General features: G+C 30.8%; 2 protein-coding genes across 2 annotated transcripts; one reads left to right on the top strand and one right to left on the bottom strand.

The window, feature by feature from the left end:
* Positions 1-1,458: 1,458 nt before the first annotated feature.
* LOC100784891 (putative methyltransferase DDB_G0268948) lies at positions 1,459-3,210 on the bottom strand. The gene is made up of 2 exons (NM_001317717.2): positions 2,924-3,210; positions 1,459-2,397 (listed from the first exon to the last, which is right to left on the bottom strand). The coding sequence occupies exons 1-2, from the start codon at positions 3,071-3,073 to the stop codon at positions 1,762-1,764; spliced, it is 786 nt and encodes a 261-aa protein (NP_001304646.2). The 5' UTR covers positions 3,074-3,210; the 3' UTR covers positions 1,459-1,761.
* A 5,256-nt stretch (positions 3,211-8,466) lies between these two features.
* Positions 8,467-13,256, top strand: LOC100784362 (pyrroline-5-carboxylate reductase). The gene is made up of 7 exons (XM_003521090.4): positions 8,467-8,864; positions 8,960-9,008; positions 9,080-9,171; positions 10,556-10,628; positions 11,467-11,587; positions 12,147-12,252; positions 12,936-13,256. The coding sequence occupies exons 1-7, from the start codon at positions 8,664-8,666 to the stop codon at positions 13,116-13,118; spliced, it is 825 nt and encodes a 274-aa protein (XP_003521138.1). The 5' UTR covers positions 8,467-8,663; the 3' UTR covers positions 13,119-13,256.
* Positions 13,257-14,390: the final 1,134 nt, after the last annotated feature.

Below are 14,390 nucleotides of genomic sequence, written 5' to 3'. Positions count from 1 at the left end.
TTCACCCCAACCAAGTTTATGCTTTTGAAGCACATCCTCCCCAAGAAGTTCCACTCCTTTCTCCTTAGTCGACTGACACTTTATGTAAGTAATTATTACAAAGGATGAAGTTGGTGTATCTATCAATTATTACAAACTGTTGGTATATGTAGATGTATATACAATTAAATTATCAGAAATAGTTATCCATTTTCGACAATCTTTATTAATAGTTAAGTCATCAGTCATTATTATTTTTAAAAAATATAAAAGTTTTAAATTTAATTGTAAATAATTTTCATTTTACATTATATTATATGTTATATTAGTAAATAAGATAAAATTATAAATGACAAAAAAATAAGAAATCAAAAAAATATAAAAATAACAAAATATTATTATAATATCTAAAAGTATATAATAATACAATAATAACAAAAAAAAACTGAGATTGATTGAAATTTACGGAAATGTGACTCACCAAATAAATAAGGAATGAGATTTATATATTTAATGGGCTCCATGTAATTTCATAAAATAAGAGGGATGTATCATAAACAAAATTTTGCAAATTGTGTTACTATATGTGGTTGGTTTGAATAAGAATTTGAATGTAAAATTAGATTTGGATGTAGATGAAGAAATAATACGGTTAAAGTGTATTTTTTTTTTAAAAAATAATTATTAATAAAATTAATGAATATTTCACACAAAAATATGATAAGAATAAAAGTGTTAGTTTTATTCTCAGATCATCAAATCAATTATGGTTGTGCATTCATGAGATGGTGGTGGTGTTGGTGGTACGTGTGGTTGCTAATACAATCCTTGCATTGTCTGCACTGTTGGATTTGTGGTTACCCCTTTATTCTATTGGCTGTGTATGAAGTTCAACGATCTTTGAGTACTAATCTTAATGGGTCTTGGAGTTAGAGCCTAGAGGTAGCGGATGCAACTTTCAAGTTCAATAATTGTTGCATAACAATATCTTTTAAATTTAGAGTATAATCAGCCATGGGTTAGAATAATAATCTTTCATTATTTCCTTCAACCAACTTCGAATCCCTTTGTTTTTTTGTGTAAAATACTTGCTTATATCCAACGGTACCTACTCATTATCCTTAGTTTTCTCCCTTATATTCATAAAATTATTTAATATGTTGTCAAATTTTTTCTGCATACATCACGTTAAGATTGTCTCAAAAGTTGTCTTTTCAATATGATAGATACCAAAATATGTTATTTTTATCCAATTGTGCTACTTTTTTAAAACCTGGTAATTTATCCACCAAAGTATACAGCATCCAGGCCTTACCATCGTATAAATTAATGGCATAAAACACATGCAAATCTTCTAGTTTTATATATAATTCCATATTATTTATTTTGTTGCTTCAACTTTCAAGTGATGTAAAAACAATCTTTATAATATGATATTGCTGGCGAATAAAATATTAATTTTACTATAACCTGAATCCAGCAAATACCTTAATTTAACATCATTAAAATAAATTATCAAGTATTTACTACAAGTACTTTTCTATCAAAATTTGGTTGACACACACAACAAAATTTATCAATACCAAATTACAAAATTAACATAGCAAACTAAGGCTCAACTCTTTCCAGATAAGTAGGAATTGTACCCTTCGAATTTAAAAGCTTTTGACTTAACATGAACGCAATTCAATAAAATTACATTATTCAATCAATGGATAAACTCATAAAAGTTGGTACTCGTCACATCTCCCACACAGTAAAAGCAACCATTTGCATATGTCTTTAGGAATCCCCTGTTCTTCCAATTCTCAAATAAATTGGAAACTTGACAACTTTTTTAGCATCTTCACCCCAAGCAAGCTTGAATTTTTCAACCACATCCTCCGCGAGAAGCTCCACTCCTTTCTCCTTAGCCGTCTGATATGCTGACCATGATCTTATGTAGGTCAAGAAATCATCCAAATCCATCATTGTTTCCGTCACAAACTCAAAGGGTCCTGTGTGATCAGCTCCATCCACGGGCTCAAATGGAAAATCAATGCTTCTATAATTGTCATCAACCCATTTACGAGCTGGGTCCCAATAAGGGCTTACATTAGTGGAATAGAATTGGTCAAAGACAGTGTCAAATGCATCACTAACTCTTGGCAAATAGTAACACCAAGCAGCAATGATTCCATGAGGTTTCTTGAGAACCCACTTCACTTGTTCGTAGAAGGTTGGGCGGTCAAACCAATGCAGGGCTTGTGCTATGGTCACAAGGTCTATGGTTCCCTTAGATGCCACCATTTGTTCAAGCTCGGCCGTCGACATGGTTGAAGGGGTGTGTTGGTATCTCACATTTGGGAGCTTGGCTGCAAATTCAAGTTGTTTGTCACTAGCATCTGTGGCTATCACATTCTTGTATATTGCAGCTAACTGAAATTCCAAAATAGTTTTGGTTAAGAGGCAGAGACAATGCTATATTTCTGAGATTAAAAGTTGTACACTATTTTTTGGTCTAGATGATAGGTGTTTTTCACTAGAGAAAGAGAATTTTATGTGAATCAGATAAAACCTCCTAGTATTTAAATTGAAACAATTTCATGTCAATTAATGCAAGTATTCAGTGGTAAAATATGGTTAGAATGTAAAAATAATGATATATTTCTGAGATTAAAAGTTGTATGTTATTTTTTTTAGTTTAGATCAGTGGTATTATCCACATGAAGTATTTTATTTGAGTCACGAATCTTTCTTTCCAATATTTAACACAGTTGCATATCAAATATTTAACAGAGCTGCAGCATATCAAGAACTTAAATTCGAAAATCTAGGTTAAGCAGGATCTCACGCCCGTGTAAAATATGTGAGAGTGCTTGTGGAAATTGACCAAGAAATATATATATATATATATATATAGGTGAAAGAATTAAGAAAGAGAAGGAGAAGAAAGAAAATTTACAGATTTGGCAGCTTGGCCGCTCCCAGTGCCGACGTCCCAAGCGAGGTTGTGAGAGGGAGTCTTGGAAGCAATGAATTGGAAGAGTTGTGGAGGATAGCTTGGTCTTGCATCTGCGTATTGCTTTGCCTGTTTCAAAAATAGCTTTGCCATCTCTATTGTATCTTAGGTCTTCAATTTCCTAGCAATAATAGTATGTATATATACAAACAAAAGCAAGAACCTTCCATCACTCTTCAATCATTTATTCTGTAATAACCATGATGCCATCACCCCCGTTGCGTCCTGAACATGGTCTACAAAACCAATTTCGATTCCTCTCTATATAAAGAGTGGTGAATAACAAACCATATTACTTAGTGGCTCAAATTATTGGTGCAGACTACCATGACTACTAGATTGTGATGAGAGTTAGTCGGAACCTTCTTAATTACTCTTACCACTTACTTTTATGGTGGTCCAGTTTGTAACGATTACTAGATATATTATTTAAGTTATTAATATGAGTTAGGTGGAACTTTTATGAATTATTTTTAAGAGTTTAATAACTATATTCTGTAAAATAATTTTATATTATTATTTGTATCACTTTTAACATAATAATTATAAAAGTTATCATCTATAATTCATCGTGGTTGAATAATTGTGTTAAACTATTTTTCATTTTGAATGCATAACTCTCTTTTTTTTCGCTATTTTTAATAAATAAAAAATAGTATTAAGGGAGTAGATAGAATTTATGCATTTGTCTTTGTCGGTATTATATTTTTAAAAAATTATAATGTATTATCCCTTAACGAATAGTGGCTCTGATATATTTTTTTTACGCAAATAATACAATATAATTACATAAATAATAGTCCTTCCAGATTATTTACACAACTAATATCAATACATCATTTACTGTTCAAGTAGCGAACTTGATTCTCCCAAATCCAATTTCTCACTCGGCTTTTTTTCGATGTCGTTGAGAAATTGGGATTAGTCAACTCGATTTCTCAGTGTGATTTTGTTTGTTTTATTTTTATTTTTCTGGTTTCTAAAAATAAAATAAAAACTCAATTCTAATTAATTATGTAATTATTTGTGTTAATTAATTTTAAGTTGTTAAAAATAAAAAAGTATGATTAAAAATTATATATTGAAATTAATTAAAATGAATATTACACAATTGACTTGAAAGTGAAATAAATTAATGAATTTTAAATGATGAACTAAATTCTTTTATAATTAAAAATATTTGACTGTTTGCTATTTGTGTTAGTTAAGTTACTATCAAGTTACTGGTGATGCGGGACTGAAGTTGTATGAGCCTCTACTCTCATCCCCTTAACTTTAGGGATTCACCCTTTAGAGTGTTGAGAAAAAAAAGAGCATATTTTCACCAACATATTACATTGGTTAAAATATATTTTTTATATCGATATGTATATTTCTTTCGCATCACTATAAAAATATCATGAAATAGATGAAAAAATTTAGATGATTGTCATTTGTGATATAGTCTTTTTTGAACAAACATTAAATCAATAATGTTGACATATAATGTATTGATAAATGCATTATATGTCAACATATAATGTATTATATTAACATATAATATATTGATAAATTAAGGTGAATAATGGTAGTATGATATATTATATTAACACATAATGTATTGATAAATACATTTCATATTTTGTATAGTAATTCTAGTTTCTATTATCAAAATAAAAAATGAAAAATATTAAAATAATAATATACATATTATATATTATTATCTGTAATTATAAATGCTATAATAATTGCAGTTTGGTTTCATAGATACCAATCACAAACTAAATCAAACTGCACAATTTAATAATAAAACAATTCAATTGAATAAAAAAAATATTAATTAGATTTGGTTTTTAACTGTAACAACCACAATTATATTTATTAAAGGGATTTAATTTAGTTACTTGAACATGATATGTGAATTATTGTAAATCCTAATACGATAAAAAAAATATAATTATGACCACACAACAACTAATATATTCATAAGTATAATAATCATTGCTAGTTTACTTATGGAAATGGAGCAATAGGAGTCTAATCTAATGATTTTTTTTGTTAAAGTTAATAGCTATAATTTTTTTTACGAGGTATATTGCATTATTATGTAAACTATTCAATATAGCATAGTAATAAGTGTTATGCATACCTAATTTGTAAACTTAAATAACATAGTAATCCTTTAATTTTTTTCTCTTTTAATGTTTTTTTTTACTTAAAAAGATAAGAATTTAGTTTCTCCTGAATTTTTAATTCGAGAATGCTAAAGTGAGTAATTTACGGTATTTTGTGTTATTTTTTTTGTAGAATTTTGATATATCAAAAGAGGATTGGAAGATGTTGAAAAATTGGAGAAGTGCGCTCAAATGCATGCTCAGCGCAAGAAGCCAAATAGGAAGCCAAGAAGCCAAATAGGAAGCCAACTGTATTGTGTGTGGGCGCTAAACGCGCATTTTGAAGCTTAACGCATGGTCACTTAAGTCAATTTTACTTTACATGTGTGCTTAAAGCGCATATGCAAGCTTAGTGCATAGTCATGTTTGAAAAACATAACTGCGCAACATTTTGAAGAATATAAAAAGGGTTGCATTGTGCTTTTGGAGGGAGTCGACAGCAAGGGCACATAGAAAAAGCAAAATACTCACTTTGGAGTTCTTTTTCTTCCATTTCTATGTTTATCTCTTGTTTTTGTGTCTCTCATGACTATAAGAGACTAAATTACCCATTGTTGAGGGATTTGGATACTAAACACTTTTTTATGTATGTAATGATCTTTAGTATTCATTTAATGTTTTTTCAATATAAATGCTTCTTTTCTAAGTTTATTGTCTTGTTTATGATTTGATCACTCATTCACTTGTATGTTATAGGATTTTAATCATTGAGAAATATTTTTACCCTAAGAACTTGAAGGAGCTTCTAGGTAATCCATGTCTAATGATAAAGTGATGTTATTCAACCTTATTTATGCATATTTAGTCTTAAAGCAAATGACTTGATTTAGCTCAGGAATTAGGAGTGAAATTAAGATATTTAGACTCTTTCACATGGAAGATCATAATTAGAGTAGTTTAATTGATGAAAGTAATAGTTAGAATAACTTTAAATGGTAAAAAATATTTAACATTGTATTAAGAGTAATTTTGGTAAGTCAAACACCCAACATTTCCACAAAAAATTACACCAAATATCATTTTCCATTTCCACCTCAAATGTTTGTTTGTATTGTCTATTGCATCTTGCTCTGCTTACCTATCCTTTGTTATGGTCTATGGTCGAAGTTTATATCTCTGCATTATCACTCCGAAAGATATTTAGTTTTAGTCATTTATTTGCTTAAAATTTGATATATACAAACTTTGAGTACAATCAAAGTCAATGTAGATTTGATACTGGGTCTTACCATTTAAATGTTACTTTGATAAATTAGTACACTTGACAAGGAGTTAACACACAACCAATTGTAACATACAATATTTTTAATTTTTTAGTGTAATAAAAAATTTGAGTATATCTTTTTTCTGAATTTTGATAACTTTTTTTGTCTTTGGTATAATAAATTGATATTTATAATAATTTTTAACATTTTATGATGATTTTTTTAATACTTTATGACAATTTTAAAATTTAAATTTATGCAGCTAAAAAATAAAAATTATTTTATAATGATTAAAAATCACTTCAAAGTGTTAAAGAGACTAAAAATAACTTGTCAAAATTCAAGGAAAAAAATAAAAGTTTTAAATTTTAGAGACTAAAAAACACACATTTTAAATTCAATGACTAAAAGATTAATTAATCCTAATTACATCATAAACATTTAATAAAAATAATAAATTATTATCTATAATAAAACAACAATATTTTTTTAAAAAAAAAAATACTATTATCACCTTATCGGAAGGAAAGAAAGCGCATCCAATGATGCATGATTTCATTGATTTGTTGTATTCAACAATGACAATAGAAATACTAATATATTATATATTGTTAAAATTAATGTTGCATCACACAGAATTAAATCACCGAAAACACAAATAAAAAATTAGAACTAGGATAAATACTCACGTGGGCTCGAATGTCTTTCAATGTCCGTCTATTTCAATTTTTATCATAGGTAGTACAAAAGAATAATAATACCAATTGTACTCCAATTTAAGATCACATCCAAATTAGAAAAACAGATACTAACAAAAAAAAAATCAACATATTATTGGTGCTAATGAAAATAAATTTAGATTAAAAGATCTCCGATTCAAATCTCATAAATAAATAAAAAAGACGTGGTTAAAAATAAAAATTTTACTAAAAATGATAAATCATTTATTAATAAAAATTAATCATCAATAAAATTAATAAATACTTTATATTAATAACCTAAAAATGATATAAAAAAATATATTTGTTTAGTATAAAAATTTGGATGACGTGTCAGACTTTCATCTAATAAAAGTTTAGGTGATATGTTTATCACTTTAGTATCTTAAGCAAACTATTAAAGTATAAATAATTCACTTTAATCTCTAAAAATTTTTCTCTTACATAAAACTGATTCTTTTTTTTTTTTTAATTTTATGTACTGACGATTTTAATTTTGACCAAAGTAACACCTCTCGATTTGTTAAGTAGTTTATAAATTTAATGTGATTAATTATAGAAGGACTAACTTTGAGGACTAATTTTGAAATAAAAAGTTTGAGAGATAAAATTATTATTTTTTATTAGTTAAAAGTTCATGTGAGTTAAGTTTTCGGGACTCACTAGTATGAAGATAGACATCAAATTTTTATTTTATTTTATTTAAATAACTTTTGATAAATAGTCTATTTAGTCTTTCAATTATGTATTTGCTAACAATTTAGTTTTTTTATTTTTAAAATGACCAATTTAATTTACAAATGTTAAGATAAATTACTTCAACCATTAAACAAATAACAATTTAGTCAAGTATCTATAACTATTAACAATGAGAATTATCCTATTTGGTGTCTATATTTTATTAGACAATTTTACTCTTAAATTCCTTTTTAAATTTTAAATTTTTCTAGATTAACTTTCTACTACTTTTATATTGTTAGTTTTTTTTTATTCATCCATTTTTTATTAATTGTACTTAATTTCATTTTTTTATTATTTAAATTTTTGAGACCTCTACCCCTAGTGTCACTTAACTTCAAAGTGGTCCTAAAATTATACTACAAATGTTACCAAAAATTAGCCTAGCTGATAAATATATTGACAATTTAATCCTTAAAATATACCACTTTTAATGTTAGAGTAATCCTCAAACTATGCTACTAATACTTACTAACTAATTAGTTCATAATATACATGACTTGTAATAAATGATTGAACTAATTTGTCACAAGATTTGAATATATACAGACTAAAATGATCATTTACAAAATGTAAAAACTAAATTCTCAATTAATAGATAATTCAGGAACTAAATAGCTATTTATCAAATTATTATTATTATTATTATTGACAAGAAAAGAGTTTGTTACGAGCACCTTTCCTTCACGTGATGCCAAGTTGAGTATGCAAGTGAAACAAACCACTGCAAGGGAAAAAGTGGCCAAACATTTCTGCGTGACTGCGCCACTTCTTTCTTTCTTTCTCTGCTTCCCTAACCAACTGAACCAGCAACAACATCAACACTTCCGCTAATCGAAATTGATTTCTCTGCTACGTAACCAAAAAAATGGAAATCGTTCCGATTCCCGCCGATTCCTACAATCTCGGCTTCATCGGCGCCGGAAAAATGGCCGAGTCCATTGCCAGAGGCGCCGTCCGCTCCGGCGTCTTGCCGCCTTCTCGCATTCGCACCGCCGTCCACTCCAACCCCGCCCGCCGCGACACATTCGAATCCTTCGGCGTCACCGTTCTCCCCTCAAACGACGACGTATTCATGTTCCCTCTCCTTTTTTATTTTTTTCTCACTGAAACAATAACAAACGCGACGCCGTTTTTACATTCTTTTTTTCCTCGCTCTCGAAGGTCGTTCGCGAAAGCAACGTCGTCGTTTTCTCGGTCAAACCTCAACTAGGTATTTTTTTTTTGCGTCAGTGTTCATTCATGTTTGACTTGCGTTTTCTCTTACGTGCTGTGTTGTTGCAGTGAAAGACGTGGTGTTCAAATTGACGCCGCTTCTGACGAAGAACAAGCTTTTGGTTTCGGTCGCTGCTGGTACCAAATTGAAAGATCTTCAGGTTATCGAATGCAGCATATTTTTTTTCCTTCCTTTTAATTTATGTATTTGTGCTGCTTTTGGACTACAATTTGAGTAAGAACAACATAAACAAAACAGAAAATAATAAAAGAATTTAATCAAACGCACTTATAGGGTGTGCATGATTCCCCGAAAAATAAGGGAGTTGATTGTACAAAAATATTTGTTCAACATTGATTTTAAAGAATACAATGATGGACATTACAAAATATAAGATTGATTTTAAAGAATACAATGATGGACTCATGGACATTACAAAATATATAAGAATGATGGAGGATAATGTCTAACAAAGTAAAAGTAAAATACAATATTATCCTTATTTTTTAACTTTTTATTATTTAATACTTTTTTTTATATGGGCTTTCTTCTCTAAACCTCTCTCACCAAACATTAACAACTTCACCGCCCTCCTCTCTACTGTGTCATGTCAGAGTTTTCCCAATTCACCTCCCTCCTCGCCTTCGCCACATCCCTTGCCGCGGATCTATTGGACCGCTCCTCCCTCTCCATTCTCGGCGTCCCCAACATCTACCTCGTCGCCGACAATCACCTCTCCCCGGCTGTCCTTGCCGACATCCTTCGCTACATTCCTCCGGTTCCTTTCCTGGTCCCCGACCTTTGCACTCTCTCCCCCTCTAGCAAGCTCATTACCATGCTCCTTCAAACCATTGGCCGCGCCACCAACAACTTCGGCTCGAACCTCATCCACGACTCCCAATCTGGTGTCATCTCGTTCCGCTCCCCTGCACCATACCCCCCTTCTAATGCCACCATCCTCTCCTTCATAAAGAAGTGCGATGGTGCCGGAAAACCACTAAGCACTGCTGTGCTGCGACAAATCGTGTTGAACTTCCTCCTCGCTGGCAGGGACATGTCGGTGGCGCTAAGCTGGTTCTTTTGGCTCGTCATGAACCACCCCACCATGGAAGAGAAGATCCTCGCGGGGTTAACGACAGTGCTTACTTTCACTCACAGCGGCAACCAACGGTGCTGGACGTAGGAGACAGTGGACTTCGAAGAAGCAAAGAAACTTATTTACTTAAAAGCAGCGTTAGCTGAAACACTACGTGATAATAAATTTATGTTAAATGATAAAATAATTTAAAAAGTTTCAAAATCTTGTTTTTTATCTTTTCTTAATGCAAACCAAACATTGCACGGTATATGAAGAGTATTATAGTAAAATTTACATTATTTTATCCTATACATAAAAACATTAAACAAGATACAAAAACAAATATTTTCTCAAATTGACATATTTAACATGGGCTCTGCATGTAGCTTTTCTCCTCTTTTTTAGCCTAGTAGACATAATTAGGTTGCATATTTTTTGTGGAAAATGGTTGTTTCATAAAATGTAGGAATGGGCTGGGAACGACAGATTTATAAGAGTGATGCCTAATACACCTGCTGCTGTAGGCGAGGCAGCATCAGGTATTATCTTTTTTTTTTTTTTACTTTTAAAAGCATATTGTAATTTGTTCCTCAGTTACTTTTTAAACGCAGAGCAGAATGAGAATGGATACTGCGTGAATTATTTGTTTAACTTGGAAATTCCATAATTGACTCTGAATTCTAAATTGTCAGTTATATTTTTATACTTAGTTGCTCTGTGTTCATGTTTTGAAGAGTTTCGATTGAAAAGTTATTTTGTGATTGTCAGAATTATCTGATAAAAGACTTATTTAATTTCATGATGCTAACTAAGGTCCTGTCTTGTGAAGTATACAGCTTATGTCGACAACTACATTTGGAATTCGATTGACCTTTAATATTTATATTGGATGGTTGTTATACGTTGTATTATTATGCATTTTTTATGGTTACTTTGAGAGGAAGATGATTATTAATTGACTTTGAGATTTGGGGTAGACGAATGAGGCTCTTTTATATACACATGATTTATTATAATAGTCTGTGATAGTGGTTTTGTTCTTCATTTTTATGAAGGGTGGGGTTGAAAGGCTCCCAAAAGTAGTCTCTGATATGTACACTTGTTACAGTTTGATCTTGTAGTCTCAGCATTTTATTTTTAATTTTTAGTTTGAATGCATGAACTGCATGGGCAAATAATCTCAATTATGAAGAAGGCCTTCCTTCCTAAATTGCAATGTCAAGAATGCCTTCTCTTACATATTATGGTCATTCGGTACCTTGTATGTTATTCTACAAAACAATGAATACTCCGTATTGCATTGCTCTCTGTATTAATTTGCATTGTTCTAAGATTACAGACTTGAATGAATAGACCACTAAAGTCAAACTTTGACAGTTATGAGCTTGGGGGGATCTGCAACAGAAGAAGATGGAAATATTATAGCCAAATTGTTAGGGTCAATTGGCAAAATATGGAAAGCTGAGGAAAAGTATTTTGATGCTATAACTGGCCTGAGGTATGTAGATCTCATTTTCTAAAATCACAGAACAATATTTAGATATTATCTGAAAAATCACACGAAATTGCACTTCATCTTTGATGAACATATATTTTCTTGGGAGGTAAGTGATGATACTATCAGAAGGTTAGAAGATAAGGATAAGTCTGCCATTTCCATGCAATTTTTTTTACATTTGGGAGAACAAAGGAAGAGTGTCTGGGCTCTGAATGTTCTATTGGGTGTTTATTGTTTAATGCCTTTTTTTTTTTTTGGTTTTGGGTGTACATGAAAATTGAACTCAGAACTCAGGCTTCTACCCTAGCTCCATACCTCTCATTCTCCTTCATGCAATGCTTGTACTTTCAGTCCCATTTAGCATTGTAAATTGATTCCACATGTTCAAGTGATTTGTGAACCATTCCCCTATTTTTCACATTTTGTCTTAGTGTAACGTCTGAGTGCTGCAACGGCTATTCATCATCATTCTTGAAAGCCTTATATATCCCTATAACTTATATTTCCTAAAGCTTGATTTGTTTACTAAAACTTATTTTATTTTTCCTAAATTGTTCAGTGGCAGTGGTCCTGCTTATGTTTATTTAGCAATAGAGGCTTTGGCTGATGGAGGAGTAGCAGCTGGTTTACCACGTGATCTTTCATTAAGTCTAGCTTCTCAAACTGTAAGTGAAGTGAAATACTATCCTTTGACCATTTAATGAAGGAAGTTCATACTTTATTTCTCCGAATGTTTATAAATCTGATGGTTGCTTTTGCATTGTCTTATACTGCCATTTTGCCATAAATCCAGATATATAATAATAAAAACATATTTAAGACGAGTCAAGTATGTTGCAATTAGTGCATTTTAAATTTCATGTTTCTATGGCACGGTATTTCCAGTTTGCCAGGATAAGAACTTCTGGCTTTATAACGAAGTTGAAGATTGTTTGAGTTTCAGCGTTATTATTAGCTTTAGTGTGTATAAGTCCAATAAACAGACTTCCATCTATACCAAGTGTCTAACAACGAATCAAAAATTGGATTCAAGTAATTTACCAAGTGTACCTCTTTGTTGCAATGTTACTAAACAGGTTGAGCAAATTAATCCACCATCTCCGGTTTTAGAAAATTCAGCTACTACTACACTAGTGCATCCCAATTGCGTTGATCCATCCTTACATTTGGCCCCAATTTTTTTACTAGTTTTAGTTAACCAACACGTATCTGCACATAGGCATGATATACTAGTATTGCAAAAGCTTGAATATGGAAGCAAATATCCTACAGATATTTTACCTTACCTACATTTGAAATCTCGTTTTTATAGTTGTTTTCTTGACTTGTCTATTCGTGTATTTTGCAGGTATTAGGAGCAGCATCAATGGTCATCCAGACTGGGAAACACCCAGGACAGCTCAAAGATGACGTTACTTCTCCGGGTGGGACAACAATTACGGGCATTCATGAGTTAGAAAATGGCGGGTTCCGTGGGACACTGATGAATGCTGTTGTTGCTGCTACTAAGCGCAGCAGAGAGCTTTCCTGAATCAAGAGATTAGGATTCTACTTTTTTAGGCCAAAATCTGATTTCGGTAGAATTTTCAGTTGCTATTATGAGAACTTGGGACTTTTCTTCGAGATGAATTTTTTTTCGGAAAAAATGTAAATTATATTAAACTCAAAATGATACAACAATAAATAGGGCATATCCTGCGGCTAGAGAAAATCAAAAGTCTCTTTAATACAAGAAGACCTATATCAAGAAGTTAAAACAAATGCAACAGGTGCGCTTGTCTATACATAAGAAACTTAATCTTGTTAATAACCTCTATTACAGAAAATTGATAATCTTCAAAAATTAGTTTGTTCCTAGATAGCTAGGTGCAGTAGACTGTAATTGCTATAGTCAGACAACAAAATTTTCCTTGAACACCTGATGTGGATCTGTCCCTAATTAAAGAGTCAATAATGCGCTGCAAAGAAGTGAAACGCCTGTGAAAATAAGTCAAATCTAAAAAAAGTAGCTTTGTCAAGAGTAAGCAGCCGGTTCTTTTTAACAAGTCTGAAAGACATTTTAGGAGAAATTGTTGGGTTTCACATAACAGAACACCAACTAACAGTAGAGTAGATTTGACACTTCTAATGTATTCATAGACTTTGAGATGAATCTTGCGATAATGTTTGATCATAGCAGTCATTTCGGGCTAGCCTAGCATTATGAATGGGTGTTTACGAATGTCAAGGATTGATGTTTCTTTGCAATGCAAAAGAGGAGTACTAAAAGTAAAATAAAACACTTGGCCACTAAGAGTTGAATTCGTGTCTATATGCATTGTTCCTAATCTTTCCACATTTCTTTTGTTTACACGCCGAACATGATATGGTTGAAAGGTCATGAAGATGCCGCTCTCAAATCAGATGTCAAACCATGTAATAACAGCCACGAGATGATTTTGTTTTATGTAGAATATAATTTAGGTTATGTTTAGTGAAAACAGCTGATAAATTAGTCAAAAATTAAAATGTTATTTGAAAGTTGGTAAGTTAATTTTTTGAATTAGGAGTGGTTGGTAAAAATAAAATTAACTATTAAATTAGCTTATAGATATAAAATGGTGTGAAAAATATATGTATGTGATTTTTATGTATTTTTAAATTTTAGACAAAAATATATTTTGATATTTATAATTTTAAGTTTTTTGAAAATTTAGGACTCTTATTTTTATTTAAGATAAATTATTTTATAATAAATTATAAATAAATAGTTTAAGTAGTGTAATAATTAAAATAATAATAATAATGTAATATAAAAGACATT

The sequence above is a fragment of the Glycine max genome, chromosome 3 (genome assembly GCF_000004515.6).
Source record: "Glycine max cultivar Williams 82 chromosome 3, Glycine_max_v4.0, whole genome shotgun sequence".
Classification (NCBI taxonomy): domain Eukaryota; kingdom Viridiplantae; phylum Streptophyta; class Magnoliopsida; order Fabales; family Fabaceae; genus Glycine; species Glycine max.
Note: the sequence above shows the minus strand (reverse complement) of the source record. Positions and strands in the feature narration are given on the sequence as shown.